Source organism: Camelus dromedarius, chromosome 6, assembly GCF_036321535.1.
Source record: "Camelus dromedarius isolate mCamDro1 chromosome 6, mCamDro1.pat, whole genome shotgun sequence".
In the NCBI taxonomy this organism is placed as follows: domain Eukaryota; kingdom Metazoa; phylum Chordata; class Mammalia; order Artiodactyla; family Camelidae; genus Camelus; species Camelus dromedarius.
In genome coordinates this window covers 8,807,555-8,835,143 of record NC_087441.1, presented here as the reverse complement: position 1 = coordinate 8,835,143, position 27,589 = coordinate 8,807,555, and the positions used below count along the sequence as shown (strand labels likewise).

Genomic DNA, 27,589 nt, shown 5'->3' with positions numbered 1-27,589 from the left:
CGGTCGTTTCTTTTACTGCCCACCTGCTGGCACTCCATCACTGACAGGTGCCATCACCCGTGACTCCTGAGCCTGCGTTCACCCCAAATTGGGCAAGACACCTTCTAGTGAAATCAAGTTTCAGGTTTTCCAGGTATTCTTAATTCCGTATAGTGAGGGTAACTGAGGTCATTATAAGAAGGTGAAATCTTTCAAAACCTGTATTCTAGCAAGACAATGTAGAGGGTGCAAATCAGAACTGCAGACCTCATGGTACAATTGAGAGAACGCACCACGGTAGGTGGGATTTGAAGACAGCCACCTTGGAGTTGGACACCAGTTCTGAAATTTACTAGCTGGCTGGCCTCGGTCAAATAAGTGAACCTCTTAGGGCTTAGATTCCTCATCTGTTAAATGATCTCAATGATACCAAGGTCATAGACTTTTTGTACAGAGTACCTGAAATAGGATACGTGAAACTTCTTGAAATATAGGTACTTGATCGAGAAAGGGAAATTTTCATCCTCTCCCTACAATCTCCCTGTCTAGCTTTCTGTTACATTAAAAACTGTGTGACCACATCTGTGTGTCTAGCAAGGGCGCACCTTCCCTTTTTATCTGTCTGTTCTGACCTTGCCTTCTAATGGGCTGGATAGTTACATGGTAGGAGTCCTCCCCAATGCTGGAGAAGAAAAATGCCTTCACCATTTTTTTTTAGTGCAAAGGTACTTTACAAAGGAGAATAGTCAATACCATAGATAGTGTTTTGGTAGAGAAACAGGAATCATCTGTTAATGAACGCTAAGTGCTGCCCCTTTAGACAAGTGGAACAGCAAATCTGCACCGTCTGATGGCAACCCAGTATCCAAAAACTTAGTGAATTGCATTTTGCTCACTTTTCTACCAGATATGTGCTCCTAAAGCTGTCTCCACCTGATTGCTTTCAGCTTGGTGTCAAAAGGTTCATGGGCTCGTAAGTCTGTTCATCTTACTTTATTTCTCTCCATTTGGGAAAAACAGTTCTTGTTTAAAAAAAAATACAGATGTAGCATTTTTCATCTCTAGTCAAAAGCACCATATTTCCATTTTGTATAAGTATCATGTACTATTTTTCAAATTATGGCTTCTCTACTATTAAAAATGGCATTATTTTGTGAGTTTATAGGTGAAATAACTCAACCATCCAAACTCACATGCATCTCTAACTGATTAGCTGTTTCTAACCTGTATTTATCCTCTATTTTCTGCTTCTAAGAGGTTTGTGATGATGGGTATTTTAAAAACCAATCTTCAACTCCTCTGCAATCTTAGGGAAATATTATAAAGGGAAATTTACTTGGTAATTCATCTTCCTTTGCAAAAGGAAAAAGGTGCCCTCTTTCTCTTCCAGGAGTCGGGGGAAATTAGCCATGAGGTCTGGGTGAGGAGAGCTTTAACAGAGTAGGAGAGAGCTGTCGGCAGACATGGGGAGCACACTGAAATGAGTGCCTGCTCATCTCTGTAGGTGGTTTCTTTAATTTTTTCAACTGCCCAACAATCTTTGCTACAAATCGCCTTGCATTTCACCACCCATAGCATGGACCCAAGTCTCTCAGATCTGCTCCGATGATTCTACTAAATTCAACTCAGCAGATGTTTGCAGAGTGACTGTTCTGCAGCAGAAAGTGTCTGGGGTGCTGGAGATAAGCAGTGACTAAACAACCTGCAAAGACGCCTCCTGCTGGATGGCCCTTGCAGTGGGGTCCAGTCCAAGTAGGTTTGAAAAGGCTTTACCTTATCCCTTGTCAGTCAACTGTGGAAGGTCTGGAAACTGTACTTACAGTTTCAGGTCCTTGCCAAAGCCTTTCCTCTTTGCTGGTCTAACTCCTACTTAGCTCTCAACACCCCACCCAGAAAACCTTCTGATTCCATCCAGGCCCACTGAGCTGGATCTCTCTGATGTCCCTTCAGTACACTCTCTTATCTCTGTCGCCTCACTTGCTATTTTGTTTGTAGTTAACAGGGTTTGGGGTCTGTGTTTCCTACTAGAATGTGAGCAGCTTGAGAGCAAGTATCTTGTCTTGATCTTCTTGGATCCCCAGCATTTGGTCTAGTGTTTTGGCATGTTGTAGGTCCTCAGGAAAAGCATGTGGAGCGATTGAGTGAAGGAGTGAATGGTGCCCAGGGACATGGGATGTTCACAGGATCCATAGGACTTGCTCTTTATTTTTGTAGAAACTTTCCAAAACTCACACAAAGGCCAGAATGTTCCGAGTTAGTGCTGCTTCATAGCACCCAAGACCACTTTTCCAGAACAGTAACTTCTGGACTCTGGCAGGAAAGGCCGTGGCCCAGTGTGAGGGTTGGGGCCGGGAAACGCTCCACGGCAGAGGTCTCGGTGGTGTGTAAAACCTTGTTCACTGCTCTACTGATCCTGGGAGAGAGACTAAAGCCCTGGGGGTAGAGCTGCTGGGAGCTGAATAACAGGAACATCTGGCTGGGGAGAGGAGAAAACAGGCTGCACACACAGCTGTATACTGAGTGGTACCATCAGCACCGCACTGTGGCGCCACTGGGCCACGTCCCAGCCTGATGCCCAGAGGGTCTTGGGACAGGAGAAGACTCACTGATGTTCACCATGCAGGCTAAAACAGGACAGGGCATCTTCATCCCAAAAAGGTTTTCTTGAGCACGTAATGATTGAACTAATTCATATTTAGTTGAAAATGTCTCTTGTGTTGAATGCTCCATTCCCCAGCGATTCTTGTAAGTGAGATATCCAGGCTTCGGGTTCAACTACACAAAGCTTGCCAGTGTTTGGGGGTTGAATTTGTGTAGCTTTTCACCCCTTCTCATTCCTGAAGGCCCCTTTCCCCTTCCTGCTGCTCTTGGACCCACCCCTGACCCAAGGAAAGGAAAAGGGAACCTTTAGTGAGTCTGAGACTCTGGGTCTCCAGAGGGTTGGTGGGGGGCCTGTGTCTGGCGCCTGTGGCCCTGCACCTCAGGCCTCTTTCTCCACTGTCTCTTTGGGGTTGTTTTTCGTTTTTCTCTGTGACAAAGAAACCCCAGGGTGTAGTTGTCTCTGCCTTTAATAAATAAATGTCCAGTGTAAGGTAGAAATCCACAAGGGTGGCAGAAGAACTTCCTCCGGTCACACTCCTGTAAGAAACTGCACACAGACTAGAACTGAGATGGGTGGTAACTTGAGTTTTGTATTCCTGAATATATGATACCCCATACCTCGAAACATGCCAGTCTAATGAGAGGTAACATGCAGAAATCAGCACTTTAGTCTTTTGAAGTTTGATCTAACCTGGAACATGCATTATTGTCAAGCATCTTTTTTTATTGATAGTTGATTCTTAAGAAGCACAGACAGATTTTAATGTTTTGGCAACACCCTGTCCCCTCATTTTTTTTTTCAGTTCGATGAGTACTTATGCACTTATTTTTTTATTGAAGTATAGTTGATTTACAATGTGTTAGTTTCTGGTGTATAGCAAAGTGATTCATATTGATATATATATATTCTTTTTCATATTCTTTATCACTATAGGTTATTACAAGGCATTGAATATAGTTCTCTGTGCTATATAGTAGGACCTTGCTGTTTATTTGTTTTACATATAGTAGTTAGTATCTGCAAATTCCAAACTCCTAATTTGTCCCTTCTTCCCCCCTTCCCCCTGTAACCATATGTTTGTTTTCTATGTCTGTGAGTCTGTTTCCATAAGTTTGTTTTCTATGTCTGTGAGTCTGTTTCTGTTTTGTAAGTAAGTTCATTTGTGCCATTTTTTTAAGATTCCACATATAAGTGATATCATATTTGTCTTTCTCTACCTGACTTACTTTACTTAGTATGATAATCTCTAGGTCCATCCAAGTTGCTGCAAATGGTATCATTTCATTCTTTTTTTCTGGTTGAGTAGTATTCCATTGTATATGTATACCACAACTTCTTTATCCAATCATCTGTTGATGAACGTTTAGGTTGCTTCCATGTCTTGGCAATTGTAAATAGTATGCACTTATTTTTAATCATATATTTTTCTACTGCAAAAATAAACCATGCTTGAATTTTGGAAACTACCAAAAAGCACATACTCACAAAATCACATTCATACCTTTCACCATGGAAAATGAGGTAATATTTTAGGGCATATTCTTCAAGTTATGAATATAAATGTGAGTTTGAAACAAAAATGGAATCATCTCGAGTCTGCTTGGTATCCTGTGTTTTCAGTGCATTCAACAGGTATTGATTGAAGGCCACTGTGTGCTGGACTCAATTCTAGGCACCACGGGTTACGGCTGCAAACCCAGCAGATAAAAATTCCTCGTCGCTTGGAGCTCTTTTCTAGTGGGAGAGTCAGATAGTAAAGAACTGAGTGTGTACAGTCTGCCAAGTAGGGTAAATGACAGGAGGAAAAGAGACCCTAGATGGGGACCAGGAGGGCAGGGGGTGCTGGTGGCAGGAGGACTGTGATTTGACGAAGTGCCTGTAGTTAAAGACGGCTTGACTGGGAAAGTGATGTTGGGGCACAGACTCAGAGGCAGTTGGGGAGCTCTGTGGCTTGCTGCAGGAACAGCGTTCTAGGCAGAGGGCACAGCACAGACAGAAGCCCCGAGCAGAGGCCTGCCTGGAACCTTCCAAGAGCCACTAAGCGGCGTGAGGAGGGGCAGAATGGGCAAGAGGGTGGAGTGAAGATGAGGTCATCACTCTTGTGGGTGGGATGGATTGTGGGGCAGGATTGGAGGCAAGGAGAGGAGTCAGGAAGCTATGGCTTTGGCTACATCGGGATGGTACTGTGTCTAAAACCTCAGACCATGACACTGGAGTCAAAAGGCACTTCAGAAAACTGGAGATGTTTTAGGAATCCTTTGACCAATTTATTTCACTCACATTTAAAAATGTATGTGTGCAACATTAACATAGGACATTAACAGTGGTATCTAAATAAACCTAAAATAGCTCTTTTAATAAGTATAAACTAAAGATTCCAAGTGATTAGAGAATATTGTCTTATTTGGCACACTTTTCTTTAATGATACATCTTAAAATTTGGGTACGCCAGATTTGATAAAATCAAGACTTATGAATAGAACTAAAGCCCTGCTGAGACTCTCCTGTACAGAGTGGCCAGCATGGATGGAGAGTGGACACCCTTTGAAGCGTAAGACAGGGTCAGCAGCCACCATCCCTTGAATTCCTTTCACGGCCAGAGCAAATTCCTGCTCTCTCCTCTGGCCGCTCTTGACAGAGGCCTCCCCTAGCACATGCTCCCAGCACGCCCTGAGGCAGGAAGCTTTCCGCAGGGACCTGTCTTGCCCTGCTAATTTCTTTGGGTCCAGGATGCACTGAAAGCAAGATGGTGGAGTTACTATGGCCAATTTGCTCAGCAGCCATCCTTCCACTGAAAATGACACAAACAGTCATTGGAGTTACAAGTGTGCAGGATGTGTGGTGGCCGTGCCTAGCTAATCACGTTAGGCCATTGAAGAGCCAGCTTGGGGGCCGAGAAGTGCTGCCTTTCCTCCCTGTGATCCACACACTGGCCAGAAGCCTTTGGCTTCCTGGAATTTTAAATCAAACTCATAATCACATGGCCCAAAAGTCTGAAGCACCGCAATTTTCCCTAGTCAGCCCTCGCACGTTCTCAGTAGTAGATGGATAAATGGGGCTGTTTACACACTGTGGTTTGAAGCCTGTATTTTTAAACTACAGACTCCCAGGTTCTGTGTCTATAACTGGACCTCTCTGGGTGGCCTGGGAGGCCCCAAATTAAGAACAAGGACACTGACTTTGTCACACAGGAGTGCCACGGGCTTCAGGCAAGACAGCGCTGTTTGGAGACGTCCCTGCTGTGACCACATGTGGCTGGTGAGGCCTGCAGCGAGAAGGCAGATCCCTGTCTTCTCCTCTGCAGGCTGAGCTTCGCCAGCCTTCTTCCCTGGGTGAGCCCGAGGGCTGCAGTTCTGGATGAGAAAGGAGACGTAGACGCGCTCGCGGGGCCTCCGGTGGCACTGCGGATCTTCACGGCCTGTGCGTCTCTCCGTGGAGTTCTCCCCTCCCTGTCCTTTCTCTCGGGGTTTGAACTTTTCCTTTCAGTCTCCTTTTGTTATATTTTCCCTCTTTGGTTCCCATGTCCATTTATTTAAACTCCCTCCTTCCGTGTAATTTTGGTAGATTCACCACTACCTGCAGCTGGTTAAGAAGAGGCTTTTTTTTTTCATTGAAGTAAATTGATTTACCACGTTGTGTTAGTTTCAGGTGTACAGCAAAGTGATTCAATTATACATGTACATATATATTCTTTTTCAGATTATTTTCCACTACAGGTTTTTACAAGATACTGCATATAGTTCCCTGTGCTCTACAGTAGATCCTTTTAGAAGGGGCTTTTCAAACACTGGGTGCTGCCATGGGTGGTGTCTTGCAGGGAATGGCACTCTATGAAATCATCTGTTTTCTCCCCATTTTAGAGACGTGAGTGGATGTTATTTCTAAGTCCACTTTTTCCTCTATCGGTCTCCAAGTAATGTGCTTATCTTTGCCCTGTGGTGGTACATTTATTTCTAAATATGTGATTAAAGGACAAATCATAAAATTAATGGTGTTTATGTCCCTGCCTATAAGTGAAAAATACATTTATTTTACAGTGACTCATATGAAAAGGGAAAAGATCGTTTTTATTACAACCCTTACAACCTCCATTCCTTACAGTGCTACTCTGTTATGATTTCAGATGTGAGTCATTGGCTCAGATTATTTCATTTTACCATCATTTGCCTTAACTATTTGTCATTGAAATGCGTTGCAATCAAGATTCTGACGTTTAAAATAATAGCTGAACTCTGGGATTTCTGAAGCATAGAATCCTCCTTCGTTAGAGTGCGGCATCAAGAAAGCAAGGCCGCTCTCCCCTCCAGTATCAGCTTTAATTGTGCGCCTCATTTCTCTGTATAAAGAATAGTCAGTCTCACGTTTGTGCTCTCGTGTGTACAGAACAAAAACAGCAAACGTAGGCATGTTGTAGGTAGGGGCCATGAGCTACAATTAACAGAATACTTTTTTGTATTCATATCCATTTGCAGGCAAAATATTAAAAGATGACTGGAATTGTTTTGATACCGGCAAAGATTCTCTACTTTTTGTTCCAAAGGCCACTTGGTTTTAACGTCTCTGCTACATCTTGTTAATACTGTTTTGTTTCGTTTTTGTTTTTAAGTAAAACTAATCTTCCCTGCAAAGAATATCCTGTGGAGAAACAGAGAAACCTAGCTACCCAATAATAAAATCCAGATTTCCTAACTGAAATGCTTAAGAAACGAATTTAGTCCAAAGATTTGCAGCCAAAGAATCAGTTTTGCTGCAAGGAAATTCTAACCTGCGAGCCAGTCTCCAAATAGAAATAAAGAATTAAGGGGAATGTTGATTCTGGAATGTCAGTTATCTGTTTGATGGTAAAATAATTTTGTCATAATTAATGACATAATAACACTGATTGCATAATCTCAGATAATATAGCACCCAGGAAAATGGTTCCACCCTTCATGTATAAACATCAAAATACAAATAATTATTTTTTCCTAAAGATTTGAGAAGATTGCTCTTAGAACTGAAAAAAATTCCCTCTAATCTTTTGGCAGTGCTACATTTTCTCGTGATTACCTGAAAGGGCCTTTCTTTAACTCTAATATACAGTGAGTTGACAGTTTGTAGTAGATATTTAATCATATCCACAGGCAAACAACTCACTGATGTATATGATCGGAGGAGGAACATGGTAAAGGCTTTTCATCAAAATAGCATTTGTTTCATCTGGTGCTAAGTTAACGCATTTCTTTTATGTTATGAAAATGCGTACTTTTAGATTCTTTTTTCCCCCTCCTGTCACTTTCCCATTGAGCTTTATGAAGACTAAGATGCTCATAGCCTTTACCCATGTGGCCCTGGGTTGTATGTAGGTCACAATTTTTCAGACAGAAAGAGGACTCCATTTGGTGTTTATATCTTTGGCAGCTGCATTGTCATCTTGTATCAAATCCAGGCCCTCAGGGGAAGGAGTCTTCCTCATCACAGATGGCACTCAGAATGGGAGAGCCCATCCGCAGTTGCTCAGAAATGTGAAGGAGCCATTTTCAAGTTGTCTGAGCTCAAGCTAAGGATTTTCTTTGCCGCTCCCAGTCCTCCAGCTATTCGGTCTTGCCAGCTGCTGTGGGCGAGCTGAGATTTCCCATCAGTCTCGCCTGCTGCCACGTGCCAAGTCTGGTGATCGCCATCCTGGGCAGGTCTTGTCTTTACTAGCAGGACCCTAGATGCTCTTGGCTTTTTCTGAGCAGCAGTTTGAGGGTGTCTTTGCAGCACTGATCTCATTGTTTGCTTGGGGGCCTGAATTCTGGTGCTTTTATAAAGAGCAATGTCCAAAACTTCAAAGAGAAACTCACTGTCCTCTGTCATACAGGGGCTGGTAGGAAGGGGGACTGTCACAGAGCACCTAGTATTGCACAAAGTCGCACCAACTTACAGTGCTTCATCTGCTAGGACTTTAGAGTGTGTTGCAGACACTCAGCTCAGTGTGTGTAATCCTTCCTCTTCGCAGTGGGAGAGGCCTCCTGGACAAGGCAGATCCTTAGCACCTGTTTGAAGGAAGTTATAGGACTTAGCAAGCTTAGAAGGTAGAGAAGCAAGTTCTAGACACAAGGTACACTGTTGATGTTGAGAGTATGGCTGATTTGACTTCCCTCCTCTTTTCTGTGTTACTGTAAAATTCAGTGAATGGGTCCTCTTCATTCAGTTATCCAACAAGTGTTTATCAAATACCTGCCATGTGCGAGGCCTCATGCCAGGGGCTGTGAAGGACACACGCTGACCAGAGCCCGGTCTTACCCTCCGAGACCTCCAGTCCAGGGAGGCTCACGAGGCAGGTCCCCTAACAGCCGCAAGCACCATCGAGAGGGGCAAACAACCGTATTAGGGAGGTTCAGGAAAAGAAGCCAGCACTTCTGCTTGGTGGGGAGCCAAGAAAATCTTTTCACCAGGTCTTTATGGGAACTTGAAAGCTGGGTGACTGTAACAAGCTGAGATGGGGCATGCGGGCATTCCAGACACCACTGCTGGGTCACAGGCGCCCGTCTGCGAAGGCTGGAGGTCAGGGTAGCTGTCCCTGTATGTGTAAAAGGAGGAGTGCAACCGGGGATGAGAAGAAAGGACTGGAGACCGGGTTTGAGGGACTATGGTTGCCAGAAAAGGAGCTTGAAATTAATTTGGCAGGAGAAAGGGAGTCATTGCAGGCTTCTGAGCAGAGACGTGTGTTGGAGAGCTGGCAGCCTGGTTAGGGCAGGCTGAGAGGGGCCTGTGGCAGGCAGAGCGTGGAGATGGCTTTTTGCCGTCCCCCAGGGAAGAAGCAGAGAGTGGAGGAGTTCAGTGCATTTCTCCTGAGGTTCCTGCAAGGAAGGGTATGGGGGGCACAGCGACATGGAAGGATGGGCCTTAGGGCAGGGGGAAGATTGCCTTCTTTCTACTCAAGAAGAGGGAAAGAGGACAATGGGTACCCATGTGGCAGTGCACTTGGAATCCCACAGACACTTCTGAAGATCTCAGACACTGGAGGGATGGGTTTAGACATCTGGTTGACCCAGAGCGCCCAAAGCCGCCTTGTCAACAGAGCTTTTCAAATCAGTGCCTCGCATCCCCTCTCCCTACCCACCTCGTCCAAAAAGAGGAGCCAGAAACTGCGCTTGGAGGAGGTGGAGGCGGTTTAGCACAAAACCAAGGTAGAAATTTCCACTAATAATGGGATTGTCACATTTTTAATTACTTAGTGAGACTGTTTGCTACTAAAAGTGACTGCAGGACTTCCTGCTACCTTCATCTCACAACCAGAGAAGCCAGGATCCACCTGAGTTTTCACACAGAGGCAGAAGCAGGTTTAAATGGAAAACGAAAATGTTCTTTCAGATCCATGTGAAATCCCTCCACAGCCAACAACCAGTTTTACAGTTAGAGGAAACGCGGGCAGGTGGTAGGCATTTACCTGCTGACTAGATTCTTCCTCTTCCTCCTTTCCTGGCTGAGGTCTGAATAAATTAATCGACACTCAAGTACAAACAACTTAAACCACAGTGTATTTTCTCTGCAGTGAGAATGTGCTGGGGGACAGAAAACTTAGGTTAAAGACATTGGTCTCTAATTTTGAATATCCAATATTAGCAAGGGCAGCGGATATCCTTGGTGGGAGGTGGGGAGAGGCGGGTGGAGACAATGGGAGGTCTTCAGAGCCATCAGCCTGGAGAAGTGAGCAGCTCTTAAAGATCACGGCCCCACATACAGCGCACTTGGGACAAGAAACCATTGAGGACATGGCTTACTCATTAACGACAGTTTGCTGTGGGAAGGCAAACCTTTACAGCTTTGAGCTTTGAGGTCAGCCAAGTTACATTTCAGACCCAAAAGGGAAAAACAAATACACCTTATCCTCAGATCTACCAAATTACCTGCACAGGGGGGTTCCGACAGCACTGAAATATCCATCCTTGGAGAAACCAAATGGAGCTAAATAAATTCCATCCTTAAAGCCCCGAGGTGGATCGCATCCTACTGACTGGTCAGTCCAGGGCGTGTCATCCAGCTGTGACTCGTGCTGCTGCTTGACAGCTGTACCAGTTGTTTCTTACCCAAACTGATTAATAATGAGAAAGAGGGAGAAAGTTGGCCTGTTTTATCCTCTGCCTTTATTCAAACAGGCATTCTTCTGTTGAATTCTGAATTTAAATTCTGGGAAAATTCTCTTCTGCACAATTGATCATTTCCCTAAACGTTTTGTTAAAAAGAAAAAAGAGGTCGATTTTAGACTTAAAAAAATATGTTAAAGCTAATATACAAAAATTGAAATTTATTAGTATCAGGATAAATTTTATGCCTTCAGTATGGACTGTGTTTATTTCTGGTTGTGGTACCCTAGCACATTTGCAAGGCTTCATACAATTTAAGGTTGCTTTTTATATGACAACAAGAATAACAAAGATAATATCATATTTTATGACACAAATACTTTTTAATGCTCTTCTGGAGTTTGAGTTCCTTGATATTAACTTCAGATTGAAATCACAGCTGGAGCTTTAATCAGTAGACTTGTGGCAATTGATACTTAACATCAAGCTATTCATAGAGGCTCCAAGTCATGGTCCAAACATGCCCTGAAAGGTATCTGTTTCTGTGACCCAGGGCACTGCACCACGTCCTAGAGCTGGGACACATCCCCGTACGAACATTTCAATGAAGTATTAAATGGGATTTTGATTATCACTTTATATTGAATCTCTAAAGGGAAGATGGTCATTTCCTGACAAGACTGTTCTTCTCTCTGTGTGTCAAGTTGAAATGCAAGTTCTGCATTAGGCTATAAGGCCCACGTTAGAGGGAGGCACCCCGAGCGGCAGCATCTTTAAAATTTTTCTTTCTAATTGTCAGGACTAGTAGATCTCTATTGCAGGAAACTGTTTTGAAGCTTTTCAGTACCTCAAATCATAAAATCAAATTTTTTACAAAAACTGGAAGCACACAGAAGAGATGCTAACTATGTTAGCATTTGTCTGAAAACACTCCAGGAAAAGCAATGATTTCTTTTTTGCACAACAAAATCCATTGGACTAAAAGAGCCCTTTCCATAATTAAAGTGAATGCTTTCACAACGGGCATTTCTTCAACTTAGACACGCTTGTATTCCTTTTTTTCACAGCAAGTTATCTTATGTTTTCTTGTTCTCTTTGCCGAAATCACTTTCCTGTGAGAATCTGTGAGGATATTGAAAAAGGCTTTGAAGTGTCTGGGAGTCTGGGTGGGGTCACACTGATGCAGGAATGACCATGAACAGTTTTTTATGGTTTCCCAAGAATCCTGTGAATAAAAGTCACAACTGGCAATCCAGCCCAAGTGGGACATGGGGTTGTTTTTAGTTGTTTGTTCTGCTCTGTTTCTGCAGGGAAGTTGGTGTGAGAAATATGAAACAGAAGTTAGAAATGTCATATATTTTTGTCTGTCTAAATCCAGTGATTGTCTTGAAGACCACAGTCTACCTGCCCAGCAGGAAATCTTACTTCGTCATGTTTAGGGTTGTTCCTCCACCTTCCTAAAGTTACTGGAAAGTCTCTGGATTTCTTTAAAGCAGGGAATTCAGGACAGGCCCTTGTTCTTTAGTTCATGGTAACCATGTCCCATAGACCTGAGTCACCAGCCTCTTGAAGACAAGATGCTCTCACACACTTGATGCTGGCCTCAGGAAAGGGGATCATGGCCTGTGGTCCTTGAGACCTGGATGCTTGCCAGCCTTCCCTTGCTATCCCATCAGAGACTTTACCACCTCCCTGCAAGCACCCAAGAGGAATGGGGTGCTGATCCCCAACATGCCCAGGACTCAGCCCCTGCTCCCCACTTGCACAGAGCTTTCCAACCCTTTCTTCTTCAGCTCCCTCTCGTTGTTCTGCCTCAAGTATCTGGAAGAGCGCTGCCTGATGAGGCAGGCCATCTAGCAGGCACTTTCACTCTGGATGTTACATTCCGTGATTCTGTGTTGTGTTCCTCGATGCCCATGGTGTTACTGAATGTGGTGACAATAGACCACAATAGACAATAGATCGTGGTCATTGCAGGTCCCATCCTTCACTCAGATCCAGGCACCAAGCTAGTTTTCACTCTGCCTCTCACCACCTCTGCGGAGTCAAGGGGCAGTGATGGTGGATCAGGGTGTGGTACTTAAAGCTGCTCTGGTTCCTGGATCCCCAGGTCCAGCCGGCATAGACTTTAGTCTGTTCCAAGCGCTCCTCTCTGTGACTCAACGCAGCCCCTGCTGCATGTCGGTTCACAACAGTGAAGGGAGGGGATTCACAGAACTGAGTTTGGCCATGTTCATCTGTTGGTAGCTCAAATGCCTTCTGGAAGAGCATGAGATTATTATATTCCAGCTGCCGAAATCATTTTCATCGTCTTGGGAAACTGGCCTGCAAGTTTATTTAGTAGCTCATTATCCTCTTTGGGCTAGCCAAAATATTGAAAACATGTTTTCTTGCCTTAGAAAAATTTTTTAAATTTCTTTTCTTTTCTTTCTTTCTTTCTTTCTTTTTTTTTTACTGGAGGTGCTGGGGATTGAACCCAGGACCTCGTGCATGCTAAGCATGCACTCTGCCAATGAGCTATAATCTCCCCCTGGTTTCTTGCCTTTTGTGGATGACTTGTGGTTCTCTGTGTTTTGTGCCCTGAGTTGTCTGACCCAGGGAGGAAAGGCCAGGTCTAATGAAGACAGTTTAAAGCCCAGTGTCTTCCTATGTTATGCAATTCCAGGGATGGGTGGAGAATCACATAATTCATGAACTGTGTTTATAGCACAAGGGGTGCAAACTCTGTGCATCTTACATTGATTGTATGAGCAGGATTACTTTCATTTTTCTGCCAGTGTCTTTCCCGAGTAGCACGGTGGAAGCAGAGGGCCTGGATTATTGTAGCCAAGAAGGGAGGGTTAAATTGTCCACAGGAGAGAATTGCAGACCTCCTTAAATGTAAATGCTTAGCAGAGATGAATTTTTAATGGAAATCAATTTTGCTTCTCCAAAAAAGCCTTTAGTTTCTTGGAAAATACAGACTGCTTACTGTTGATGACTGACATTGTGTTTCCTTTCTTTCTCCCCTCCCTCCTGCCTTCCCAACCTGTTGGCAGCTGCCCGTATCTAGCAGTGAAAATCACCCCTGCCATCCCCGTGGTCGGTGGCATTCTGTTCTTCTTCGTGATGGGGACCCTGCTTCGCACCAGCTTCAGTGATCCGGGAGTCCTTCCAAGAGCCACGCCCGACGAAGCCGCTGACCTGGAAAGGCAAATAGGTAACCCTGAAGGTCTGCCCTTAGCACCTGGTCACTTCGCACCCGTGCTCAGCCACAGGGTGGGAGGACAGGCTGAGGTGCTTGTGCAGGAGGGGCAGGGCGCTGGACAGTGACGAGCCCCCGGGGAGGAGTCCCGGAAGTCTGCACTCACTTGGCCGGCAGGATGACCTGAGTAGGAGGTGGGATGGAAAGTGGTCGGAGGTAAGGCCGAGGGGCTGGTGCGCTGGAGGTGGGCTGGCGGTGCCATCAAGCAGGCCACCACCACTGGACTCTTGGGAACCCAAGTGTCCGAGTCTGCTCTGAGCCTCTGTTGTGACAACTGTAGTTCTGGGCAGCTGCTCTTCATCCCCTCTTACTACCCTTGTGTTAGCTCTACTTTCCCTAATATAACCTGGAAAGGTTACATCTTAGACTGCTGTCTTATTTCTCCAGCCTGGGATCCAGCACTTCCTTTATTAAGACATAACAAAAATATGTAGGTTTCTTATGTATATTGAGATGAATGGTTTTATTTTTCCTTAGCTGTTGGAAATCCTTGGATAAAAAGTTTACAGCAATCCATTTTAAAAAATATTAAATCCTAATCCCTCACACAACAAACCCTTAAAGTGCTTTTTTTCATTAAAAAGAGAGCTTTCTCTTGCTCTTGAAAGTTTGCCTTTGTGAGTGGGTAGCTTTGCTGTGAAACAGTGATAATTTGAGAAGCATGGCAGGGGGCTATGATGACTCAGTGTGAACATAAAGTTTAGGCATGAAGAATCTCTGGACAGAGGTAGTTCTCTCCCTGTGTTCCTCCTACTCCCATGGGCCTCTCTTCCCAGCCCGCTCAGCTGAAAGACCCTCACTTTCCACCGTATAAAGAGCTGTAAGTGCGGGTCTTGATAGGCAGCCTCTGCTCTGTACCTCCCCAAGCGCTGAAGCCCAGCTAGGTCCTTCTCCGAGCATCTTCCTCCATCCTCCAACCCTGTTACCTGGGAGGGAAGCTATAAAGGAGACGATAATGGGAGGGTATGTGGATTGTCTGCTGGGCTGCAGCCTTCTTGTGTCCTGAGGTCGGGCAGAAAGGGAAGGAAGAATCAGCGGTGGGGAGACAATTTCTTTCTTAGCCATCACATATTAAGATTTGAAAATTGGACATTATTTCATAATTTAAAGCCTTGCATTTATAGCTCATTAATAATCTGTCAAGGTGATCCATGACTATCACTGAATTTGAACACATCCCAGCAAGGTTGTCAGGAAGACTTTATTATTACACCCACTTTGCAAGTAAGAAAACAAAGCTGCAAAGAGGTTAAATGGAAGAAAAGGGGTCTCCTGGGTCTCAGCCTATGTACTTTATGGGTTGCCATGTTGTCAGGGAGAGAGAGCAATCAGGCCCAGTTTCCTTCCAGGGACAGATCTGGATCTGTAGGAACTGCAGAGTCTCTGCCCACATCACATGAGCACACAGCTGGAAATGCCTCTACTAAAGCAGTGTGTGGAGAGCTCAGCTCCCCACGCTGGCCATTAAGCACTTTCCTGCTGGGATCCTATGTTCTATCCCCACCTCCCTGTTAGTGCAAGAAGCATCTGCAGAATCAGCAAGATCAGGATAGGTTTTTGTTTGTTTGTTTGCTTTTGCCTTTCTTACAAAGTGGATAATAAAGAGTGCCACTGGGATTCTCTATCATAAATGCAGATTCTAAGAGGCATAGTGTTTCCATTATTAATATTGAGAAAGTTGAATGGTTCACTAAAGTGCAATTTTTTTTGTTTTGTTTTGGGTTTTTGTTTGCTTAAGCTGATAACCTCAGAGCAGTATTTTTCAACATAAGCACTTTTTAAAAAACAGCTCTACCTCCATGCCCCTCCCCCAACCCAGGGACACAGATTCTGTGAGAGAACTAGATATGGCAAAGGATTGTTACTGGCCAGGGCTCCTGGTCTCCTTAATCAGTGAAAATGAATAAGAGGCCAGACATGAAATTCGGGCAAGGCTTTATTGGGACTTGTGCTGCAGCAGGAGGGAGAGAAAACAAGTAACAGGTTCCCTTGCTCACTCCCTGGGTAGGGGTGGGGGTAGGGGTGGGTCCAGGAGTCAGGCCGAGGGGTGGCTCAGGTAGTCTGCTCGCTCCCTTGGTGGTGCTGTGTGCAGGAGCCCTGCTTTTGCTCCTGACACTTCAGAAATGGCAGTTGGGTTTTTGGTCTTTTTCTATCTTGTTGTTTATGGCTGGCCCCGACTGTGCTCGCATACAGTGATTTTAGTCCCTTATAGTTCCTTTGTATTCTGTTGCTCCAGGACATGTTTGTCCCAGGGCAAGCATTGCAGCAGGGGCCCCAGGTCCTAGTCTGTCGCAGGATGAAACCAAATTTTGTTTCCTGTGAAGAGAGAAAAGGGGCTTTAGAGACAGGGCTTTCAGATGACAGAAATGAGTAGCCCAGCACACCCTTCTCCCAAAAGGCAATGATAAAACTAGACAAAATAGTCAGAAACAATCATTTCTTGGCTCTGGAATTTGACTGGATTGAGGAGTGGTTATTCATGAAAAACTGGTGAACTCTGGGTAAGAACAGCTGGAGTCTGGGGCATCTCTCCTGGGGCTGCTCTAACCCCCTACCTGCACTCCAAAGGTGAGGAAGTTCTATGTGGACAGGGTAAGCCCTGAAAACCAGCAGCTTCCCTATCTGAGGGGCTGACTTGATTTGGAGTGGAGCATGAAAAAACCAGAAACTGAAACTTTCACCTTAAGAAACTAGAAAAAGAAGAGCAAACTAAACTCAAGGCAAATAGTAGTAAGGAAGTATTAAAGATGAGAGTGGGAAATCAATGAAATAGAATACAGAAAACAACAAAGAAAATCAGTGAGCTCAAAAGTTAGTTTTTTGAGAAGATCAACAACATTAACAAACCTTTAACTATACTCCCCTGACCACCCTACTCCCAAAAAAGGAAGAGGAAAAGAGAGAAGATACAAATTACCAAAATCATTAATGAAAGCAGGGGCATCACCATCAACCCTGAAGAAATTAAAAGGATTTTAACTTTATGCTACAAATTAGACAACTTGGATGAAGGGACAAATTCTTAGAAAGCCACAATTACCAAAAAAAAAAAAAAAAAAAAAAAGGCTCAAGAAGAAACTAAAAATCTGAAAAAACACATAGCAAGTAAAGAAGCTGGTTGTCCATATTAGAAAGATGAATTTGAATCCTTACCTCACACCATACACGAAATGTGATTCCAAATGGATCATGGACCTAAATATAAGAGCTAAAATGATAAAATTTTTGGAGGAGACATAGAGAAAATTTTCATGACCTTGTGTCAGGAAAATAATTTTTAGATATGATACCAAAAGTATGATCTATAAAAGAAAAAGATGATAAAGTGAATTTCATCAAATTAAAAACTTCTGTGCTTCAAAAGACATCATTAAGAAAATGAAAAGATAAGCCACAGACTGGGATAAAATATTTGCAAACTTAGATCTGATAAAAATATCTTGTACTTGTCTCTAGAACATATTAAGATCTCTTACAATGCAATAATAAGACAAAGAACCCAACTAAAAATGGGTAAAAACGTGAATGTTTTCCCAAAGAAGATACATGAATGGCCAATAAGCACATGAAAAGATACTCAACATCATCAGTTGCTAGGGAAATGCAAATCAAAGCCATAATGAAATACCACTTGACACCCACTAAAATGGCTCCAGCCAAAAGGACTGACAATGTTGGTAAGGATACGGAGAAACTGGAACCCTCATGCATTACAGGTGGGATTGTAAAATGGTGCAGCCACTTTGGAAAACACTTTCTCAAAATTCCCCAAGAGGTTAAAGTTACCGCATGACCCAGTGATTCTACTCCTAGGTATATATTCAAGAGAAATGAAAACAGATGTCTTTGTGTGCGCATTATATCTAGTGGCCAAAAACTGGAATCTACCCCAATGTCCACGAATGGGTGAACTGATGAACAGGATGTGTAAATCCGCACAGTGGAGTACAATTAAGTGGTAAGAAAGAGCAAAGTGTTGACACAGGCTACAACATGGATAAACCTTACAAACACTATGCTGAGTGAAAGGAGCCAGATCAGAAGGCTATATATATTGTGTGGCTCCATTTATATAAAATGTCCAGCAAGGGAAAATTTTTAGAGCCAGAGTGCAGATCAGGGGTTGCCTGGGCTGGGGGTAGCACTGAGGACTGACTGCACACAGACATGAGAGATCTTGTAGGGGTGATGAGAATGATCTAAAATTGGATTCTGGTGATGGTTTCATCATCTCATAAATTTACTAAAAACCATTGCATTGTGCAGTTACATTGGGTGACTGTTATGGTATGTCATTTATACCACAATAAAGCTGTCAAAAATAAAAAGGAACAGAGGAGAGAGGAGGAAGATGGGAGAGAAGGAAGAAAGCTCACCCACGCTCTAGTTGTGTGACTCTCGGCCAGTCGTACACTTTCTAAAACTCATCCTGCCACGTTCTTGACTTTAAAATGGGAATAATGACCCCGTAGCCCGTGAGGTTCTTGTCAGGGTTAGCTCAGTAAATGGTAGAATTTTTTTTAGAACAGTTCTCCTCTTTTCTTACTCAGGTTTCTCTTTACCTTCTATAAACATAGAGTCTCATAAAAGCGACCTATTTTGTGATAGAAATAAATGGCAGAGCTGGTATAATGTTTTATGAGTCCTCTCATATATTACTTGGCTGTGGAAAATAAGATTATGTTTCAATGAAATCTTAGCACATTTATTTTGTGCTCTCTAAAGAAGGAAACAAGTGAAAAATTAAATTTGGAAACTTTTTATTATTAGAGTTATTAATTCCAATTATCCATTGTATTTCTCTATGGATAGATGCCCACAATAGACACTTGAAACCAGCCTTCTGAGTAATTGATTGAAGATTTGCCAAAGATCTGAACAGCTTCTCCATCTTCAGATATCTGGAGAGGAGTGGGCAGTGAGGAGGAGAATGTGTGTCTCAGAGTCTGTTACAAGTCTCTGGAAACGCCTTACACTCCTTTTTTCTGAAAGAACTTTCCCAGTAACTCATGATGCAGCTAAAAACACAAGAAGAATGGCAGCAGGGGTCTGGGGATGTCTCACTGGGGTCCCTGGGGCCCTGCTTGGAAACTTTATGGTTTTGAAAACTCAATTTTTTCAGTTCACTCAGGAACGATCAGATACGAAGCAACTGATTTGGGCTGAGAAAAAAAACTATGATACTGCGTTCACGGGCTCCAAACATTTCACTTCAGTTAGGGGTAGAGCTTTCCGGGGATCAAAACGGGAAAGCGGCAGGTCCCCCTCCCGCCTTCTGTTCCAGGTGCATTCTCTCTCCGCATCCCCTCGACAGTCCTGAGGATGCCCAGACAGGAAAGTCAACCCTGAACTGAAATGTGAACTTGGCTTGTTGGGCTCCGAAAGCAACACTAGTTGTTTAGGAAACTCTTTCCTGGTGTCAGGGTAACCCTGACACCAAACTAGTGATCCAATGGCTGCTTGGTGAGGATGGAATCAGATCAAAGGAAGCTGAGTGACCTTTAAAAAATTCACCTGTGCTGTGGCAGAATCTGAAGAATTATTGCCTCCACTCTGAACTTTCACTGGCCAGCTGGAATATCGCTTTGCCAGACAGTACTCGCCTGGGTGCCTCCCTTCTCTCTCTGCACAGTCTCCCTCTGTCTCTTTCCCTCCCCCTTTTCCCTTCCTTCAGTCTTTCCCCCTCCTTCCCCTCCTTCTCTCCCTCCTCCTTTCCTCTTCTTTCTCTCTCTCTTCCACACTCTTTTGGTCAAATTCTTATCATCCAGGAATTTTTCTTGTAGTACACAGAACCAATCACCATTTCTAAGACTAGAGTTTATCTTTCATGACTTCCTAAAATAGTCCTTGGACAGTGTGTCTTCTAGAGAAGCCGTCCAGGAAGTTGGCATGGCACTTCTTGCCCCTGGGGAAGCACTGGCCTTGTCAGCAGCTCAGCTCTACACCAGCCCAGAGAGTGCAGTTCCTGGGGAGAGTTCTGTGCAGACAGGATGTTTTCACCACCAACTTGACTTGCTCGTTTTTTCCCCCAAAGACATATTAATTCTGTGTTTGATTAGAAACATTTCAATTGGAATTTTAATAACACTGATGGATTTTTGTTCTGAGAACACTCTTAAGCCAATTTAAAACCTTAATCAATTCTCCCTATTGTAAAGCTATACTATTTCCAATTTTTCCCATTTCCATTTTTATTTTACTAAAATTATTTTGATTCAAGTGATTTCTTTTCTGCATAAAATTCAATAACTAAGATTTTTAATTGATTTTTTTATTATGAAAGTTGCCATTATGAATTTTCTTACAGTACAATCATTTCTACTAAGATAAATTTTCTTGGTGATTCAGTTTTTTACTGTGTGAATTTTTCTACGTCATTATTGGCTTCTTTTTTGTGTTAGTTATTTATGCTGGTAATAGTAACCATAAATTTGCTTTAAACTTGATGATTTCATTTATATTTTGCCTTATAATTAGTCTATTGGCTGTGACTGATCTGTGATTACCTCTTCCATACACTTTGCAGTCACTTTCCGTACTGTCTACTAGAGAGCCACACTTGAACATGCAAGAGGAAAAAAAAGGCAGGCATCAGAGATGGTTAATTTGATTGATTTTTGCTGCTTTTCTTTTCAGAAGGTGACATTTTCTGATCGTTTCTCCATTTCTTATTTGCATCTCCCTACTCACCTCCAAAATTACCACAATTTATCCTTTGTGTAATTTTTATTTGCAGTGGGGTTATTTCAGCATCTCACAAACATCCTTCTAGACCAAGAACTCTGTCCAGAATTGAACTGCAGCCGCCTCTGTGGGATTCCTTCCCGTCTTTGGCATCTCTCTCCCTTGCTGCCTGCTCTCTGCCCTGTTCTTTCTAGAGTTATGATGATGCCACTTCATCAGCTTTTGGACTTTCTATTTCATGCACCAGCTTAAGCATGTACCTGTGTCCGCTGAAATAAAATACTCTCTGTGCTTTTCCTGTAAGGTAATTGTTTTATTGGTCCATGATGAAAAGGTAGAAAAGTATTAATAACTATTTCCATTAAGTACTTCTCTTGTGCCAGGCATGAACCTCTTTCCACGTGTGATCTCGTTTAATACTCACAACAGCCACTCCATGATGTTTAGACACTATTAAAGTTCTTATTTATCTATGAGATAGCCAGAGCTCAGAAAGGAAACTGATTTCCCAAAGGTCATCTGGCCAGAGATGGGAGTGAAATACAGGTCATCTGCCATGACACCCTGTGCTCTTAACCACCGCCTGGTACCGCTCGCCATCTCTTGTTGCCCTGGACCCCTGGAGCAGGTGGCACTTCCCTTTGCCCATAAGTTATATTCTCTCTCCCCCCAGATTGTCAGCATCATCCAGCCCTGCAACGCCCCTGCCGCATTGGCTGTGTCTTCCCTTCGTGTCCAAGGCTCAGAAATAGAGAAGCGTGCCAGCACTCTGTGGCTCACAGGCCTGATTCTCAAATCCTGGGCCCAAGTGGGTGGTGCAGCAGAAGAACTAGAGGGAAACTCCAGACAACCTGGCACCCGTCCTGGTGCTGCCTTGCTGATGTCTAGATGTTCTATGATGCTTGTGAAAGAGTTAAGGGAAGTAGGGGCAGGGTGTCCCACCATATGTGAAATACCTTCTAGAAGAGAAAGAGGCTTTTGAAGAAAATGACATCCTAGGAATAAAAAAGAAAGTAGATTCCTTGTTTAGGGGAAAATGCCAGAATCATCCAGTGTGTACTGATGCCAGGGGAGGGTAGGCAGTGAGGCTCCCACAGAAACGCAGGGTGGCTGCTTAGAATGTCAGAATTCCTAATTGTCTCTTTTTAAAAAAAAATCCCAGCCGGAGAGCTGGAAACCAGATGTCACAATTCAGAATTATGGTATTTGAGGAAATACCACAAGGTTCTGAAGGCCTGGTTCTGAGGGAAGGAAGGGGTTGGAGGCTGTTTTCCTGAAGGACCTGGAAGGTTGGGTGTGTTTCATCCAGGGTGTCCACTGAAGCCTGTGATATTTCTTCTTCCTGTAGAAATCCGAATTTGCGGGAGGGTACTGTGTGTTGGGACTGAGGCCAGTTTCTGATGCAAACATATTTACTCGTTTATGAAGTTAGGATGTTTTCCGATGGTTGGAGAGGAGAATTATCATCCTCTCTTCTGGTGGACGCCCTTTACAGAATTATCTTCTCAGTCTTCCAGATACCTTTGTGGCTGGCAAGCAGTATTTTCTTCTTCTATAGGAAGAGAAATAGAGACACTGGGGGCTGTTTAACTTGCTGAGGTTACTCTCTCGTGTTCCCACTGCACGGAGCCTGGGAATCTAAATTCCTGAATCCACACAGGTGTTCTAGTGACTTCTGTATTCCCGGTCCTGAATCTACTGGGTGTCTCTTAATCCAGTTGAAGATTTGACTGATCTGTATGTATGTAAGTACGGATTGGAATCTCTTCTATAGAACTTCTGAACTCCTCCCTAAAAGCAATGGTATCACTTCATCTCAGATTAGGGGAAATAGCCCTGTCTCTTCCTCTCTCTCTCACTGCACAATGTCACAGTCTCCGAAGAGTTTGTGTTAAATCAGCAAAGTGATGACATAGAGCAATGTTGACATGCTTTGTTTTTAAAAAAAAAAAAGTACTGTAATTGTGATGATTTCTCATACTCAAGGCCACGAAAGGAGGAAGGATGATGAAAGAGCCAGGGTGAGGGAAAGGTCAACTTCAAGGGAACAGAGGAAGCCAGATGCTATAAGGAGGGGAAGTAAAGGATCAAGTGGCATAAGAGGGATGGAAAAATCGGGACCACGTGGTGCAAGGATACGGCGGAAGGGAAGAGCGAGGGTCTGAAGCATGTTAATGGGAATTAGAGGCCCGCCCTCACCCGGCCAGGGGCACTAAGAAAACTGCTGATGCACAGATCTCATGCATCTAATCGAAGAACTTTCTGAAGCCACCTCCCTGATTGCAGGTAGGCTGGTTCACTGCAACGCTCTGAGTCATCGGACATTCCAGCTTAAAGGGACCTCAGCAATCCTGGAGCTCATCATGGACAACTCCCTTAGTTTACAGATGAGTAAACTGAGGCTGAGAGAGAGACAGGTACAAATCCGCCCATGCTCACACAGAGCCAGGCCGAGACAGACCCAGGACTCCAGCCCTGGGGTCCTGACATCGTGTCCAGGAACTATACCTCTCCTTTGACTTGTGAAGCTGAATCCCTAAATCCCTGCAATGCAAAAATGAGGTCCACGGAAGATCAACACCAGCTTCTCCTGTGTGCTTAGTAAACCTGCAGGACCTCAGCCCCCAGCACACCCACTGAATCAGAGTCTGTCTTTTAAACGAGACTGCAGATGATTCGCGTGCAAGCTGAGAATCACAGCCCTGACCCCTTTCCACGTCCCACCCTGTGACCGGCACCCGAACCTGTGACCTTCCTCTCCTCTCAAGCTCTCAGGACTGTCATATTTTCGGGAGTTGGGCTAACTACAACTTCAGTTACTTTGAGCATTCAGTGTGGTAACCTCCCTGCAGTGTCTCTGAGTAAGTGGCATCTCATCTATTATTATTACTCATTAATAACAACTATATTAATAATACTTTCTCTTCAGAGAGTACTTTGCAGATTTCTAAGTCCATCTACGTTTTTATGAGTAAAGTATTTGGCTCTGAGCACCAGCTCTGTCGCTGTGTTGACTGAGCCTGTATCTCAACTCTTCCACTCACAGTATAACCTTGAGAGGTGTTTTAACTTCTCCGGGCCTTGATTTTAATGCATGTAAAATAGACCCAGTAAGTGCAAGGATCCATCCCAATGTTACCATTCTGTGGTTCTAGAAATAAACCCTTCTTCCTCCTTTGCTTGGCCACGAAAATCTGGGAACCTAAATACCTTAGAAGGTCATTAAGCCTATTCAACTACTTAAACCGAAGGAATGGCATATTCTGTTAATAATTTTAGAGTGCAGAGCTACATGCACACCCCTGTAAGTTCAACAGGTAAATTGTAGTTGCTGCAAAATACGTGAGATATTGAAATGACTCACTGGAATATTCCTATCATCATTACTGTAACTGGTATGCTTGGGAGATAAAGCAGATGGTAAAACAATGGCTCTTTTGAGTGAGGGAATGAGTCAGCCAGTCAATAGGTTTTAGCGGGAAGTCAAAGAGCAGGCACTTCATCCAAGAATCGGCAGGGCGTGTTGGGCAAAATAGGCCCTGGAGCAGAGCTCCGGCCACACCGGTGTGGGCGCTGGGCGGAGAAGGAGGGAGGCTTTTCAGAACTGAAATCCCCTGGAGGAGGTTAATCAGAAGAGTGGGCAGGCTCTTTGTGCTGGGAAGTGGGAGGCATTTTCTCATTACAAGGGTAGAGTAGCATGAAAGGCAGCTCAGGAGTTAAAAGGAAACAAAGGACTCCGAGAGGAGAGAGGAAATGGGCCAGGGCGAGGAGGCGTGACGGGGCTCAGCTGGGAGGAGACAGGAGAGGCTGAGCAGGTGCAGGTCCAGGAAAGGATTACCCGCCACGCTGAGCAGGAGAGATGATTTAGGGAGCAAGTGCTGTGGTCAAAGAAGCAATAGGTCTTCCGTGACATTTTCTTGGGAAGAGTTTTGGTTTTTTCTTTTTTTTAACAGCCCAGGGAGTCATCCACATGCTTCATAACAAACATTTGCCTGCTTTGCGGCTGGAGTTTCAACTAGGCATCCAACTGAGAGCCACTTGCCAAACAACTCATTCTCTAGGGTCTCTGCATATGCCTTACCCGTCACAGATGCCCCTGGGTCGTTTAAGTGCTCACACACTCTGTAAACATCAAACCTTGTTGCCATGTCATCTTTGGGGTCTGTGATATCAAAGAAACTTGTGCTGCAATAATCACCCTCTGAAACTCTGTTATAATCTAACCAACTCATTATTGCTTTCCAAGTGAACTTTCTTCCTTCTTCTTTGGAACATAATGCTGCCATGTAGGGATTTACAGCCAGTTTTGTTGGGAGGGATATATCTCCCTTCCCTCCTGTGTCCTAGAAAACTCAAATCTAAGTTGTAGGAGATAGATCAACTGTTATTTTGTGTTTCTTGTAGATAAGTTCTGAAGCTAAGACTCATTGTCTAAGAACACGAGTAGACTAGTATCTTTGGTGTTGTGCAAAGTCTACAGTAGGCATTCGCACTCAGAGGCAAAAGGTACATGAAAGAGGACAGAGTGACAAGAGGTGGTTCTATCCAGAAGAATGGTGGGGGGTCCTCCAGTGAGGGCTCTTCCTGCCACCATGTTTGGTAAGGAAAAAAAAAATCCCTCACATTTTTCGTTTATCCAAATGTATCTTCCAAGACTCCTGTAGGAAAAATTTGGCTTCTGTCAGTGGACAGAAGTGAAGACTATTTATTTGGAAACTGTAGATTAACACTTTCTAAGAGAAAACAGAAGTCCAAGTGGATGAATGCCATGTTACATACCATCAGAATCTGGAGTGTGGGCTTTACAAAATCTCTTCATTTTCCTCCAAGGATGGAAACTTGAAGTTCAAGGGTCCTTGAGCGAGTGAATGGGTGGCTGCTCCTTGCACTCAATAGAAATCAGTAGAATAGAAATAGGTTAAAATCTCCAGTGGCCCTCAAAATACTAAAAGTAACACACTTGGAGGGATACTGAGCACAATAGAAATAAAATGCAAACCACATATGTGATTGTAGATTTTCCAGTGTCCTGAAAGTGAAGTGAAAACGAGCAGGTGAAATTAATTTTTTTTCTGTTTTTTAAAATTTATTGAAGTATAGCCAGTTACAGTGTATCAATTTCTGGCATACAGCCCACAATATCCCAGTCATACATATACATACATATATTCGTTTTCATATTCTTTTTCATTAAAGATTATTTCAAGATATTGAACATAATTTTAATAGTGTATTTTTAAACCCAGTATATCCAAAATATTGTCATTTGACATGTATTCAATATTAAAAAGTATCAACAAAATATTTTACATTTGGGGAGTTTTTTGGTACAAAGTCTTTTTGGCGTGTATTTCGCACTTACAGCCCATTTCAATTCAGACTGGCCACATTCCACGTGCTCAGTAGACACATATGACTAGTGGCTACCATATATACTGGACAACATGGATTCACAGGACTAAGAATTGGACCTAAATAGTTATTGGAATCTCAGAGTTCTTGGGATTGTTTATCTTGTTTGGGATCATTTGAAAGAAAAGCTGGGGAGAATATTTTTAACTTCACTTTTTGTTTTTGAAGGAGTGAGCATTTTCATTCACTCATTCATTCATTCAACATATATTTATTGAGTGCTTACTGAGTCCCAGGCACTGTGATAATGGCTAGTTATACCCTTAATACATTTCATTTGTTTGTTTCTATCAATGTAATTGTGAAGTTGTAAGCAATGGAATCATCTGAAATGCCTAAACAGACTCAATTTTATTGTTAATTAATGTGGTCAAGTTCCACGCTATTTGATTAGGCCACTGGTTCAGTCAGTAGGTCTGAGGTGGAGCCTGATAATTTGCATTTCTGACAAGTTCCCGCGAGGTGCTGGTGACGCTGGTCTGGAGGCCACACTTTGAGACCCACTGAATTAGAGATACGACTTCTCCTTTGAGATCTTTCACCTTTTATGTATTCTGCGTATCTGAAGACAGAGTCAAGCATCCCTGGAGAGTTGAACAACCACAAGATTCATTGGTCTCAAAGGGATTAGTTGGGGAGTGGGGGGCTCGATTTCCTGTGGTCTGTTTTCTAAGACACAAATATAGTGACCCAAATGGGAAATTTAAGAACAATACCCAGGGACTGAGAGATCTGGTGTGGACTCCCCTAAAGGAAGCATCCCGTGCTTATGCTTTGCGGACCAGCATCACAGATTGTGGCTGAGCTAACCCCTCTCTGCCTGGATACTCAGGACTGGGTAGCTGCCTCAGATTTCCAGACCTCACCCGTGGGATATGGGGAGAGGGACCTGGGAAGAGTGTCCCAGGGTCATCAAAGTACTGCAGACTAGCAGAAGATTGTCGAAAATCTTACTTCTGGTTCCCCACAGGAGAAGTTTGCCTTTCACTTCCTATCAAAGGATTGCTGATCCCTACAGCCAGTGGAGCTGCTGTCTGGATGTTGGGACTGTCCTGTGTGTGTATGTGTGTGTGTGTGTGTGTGTGTGTGTGTGTGTGTGTGTGTGTGTGTGTGTTGTCAAGGGCTGCTCCAAAGCCAGAAATTCCAGCAGGAGGACACAGGCACATATATTATTTTACGAGATGTAGATCTTCAGCACCCACTCAGGTATAATGGGTCCGTTTGGGAGGGTGAGAGTTGGACCATCCCAGGTGTCAGTGAAGCCAGAACTTCCTGACTGGATCCTGGTAACACTGCTTATGTCATACGGTTGATTCGAATTTTGAAAGCACCCAGAGAAGGGGCCCACTTGAATGGTGGCTTCTGATCCTTAATGAGTTTGTTTTTGGTTTGTCTAATTTCACCAGGGTTCAGGCCCATCATCCTGAACTTGGAGTGTCAGCTGAGCCTCGTCGAAAAGGACAACACACACTCTTACCAAGTCACAGACCTTTTATCTAATTATTATTATAAATTATACCTACAGTGTGTGCAGGACTCTTTAACAGATTGGAATTCTTGGCTTTTCAAGCCAGCGAGTGAATCACGGGCATTTGGGATGGGGTTGCCCTTCTGTCC

General features: G+C 43.7%; 1 protein-coding gene across 2 annotated transcripts in view; it reads left to right on the top strand.

Moving 5' to 3' along the window:
• The window catches only part of ZDHHC14 (zinc finger DHHC-type palmitoyltransferase 14), a 243,711-nt gene that overhangs the window by 127,425 nt on the left and 88,697 nt on the right, over positions 1 to 27,589 (top strand). For both annotated transcript variants that reach the window (XM_031456608.2, XM_031456607.2), the window contains exon 2: positions 13,671 to 13,831. In XM_031456608.2, the coding sequence (XP_031312468.2) occupies positions 13,671 to 13,831 (161 nt within the window). The remainder of the gene's footprint in view (positions 1 to 13,670; positions 13,832 to 27,589) is intronic.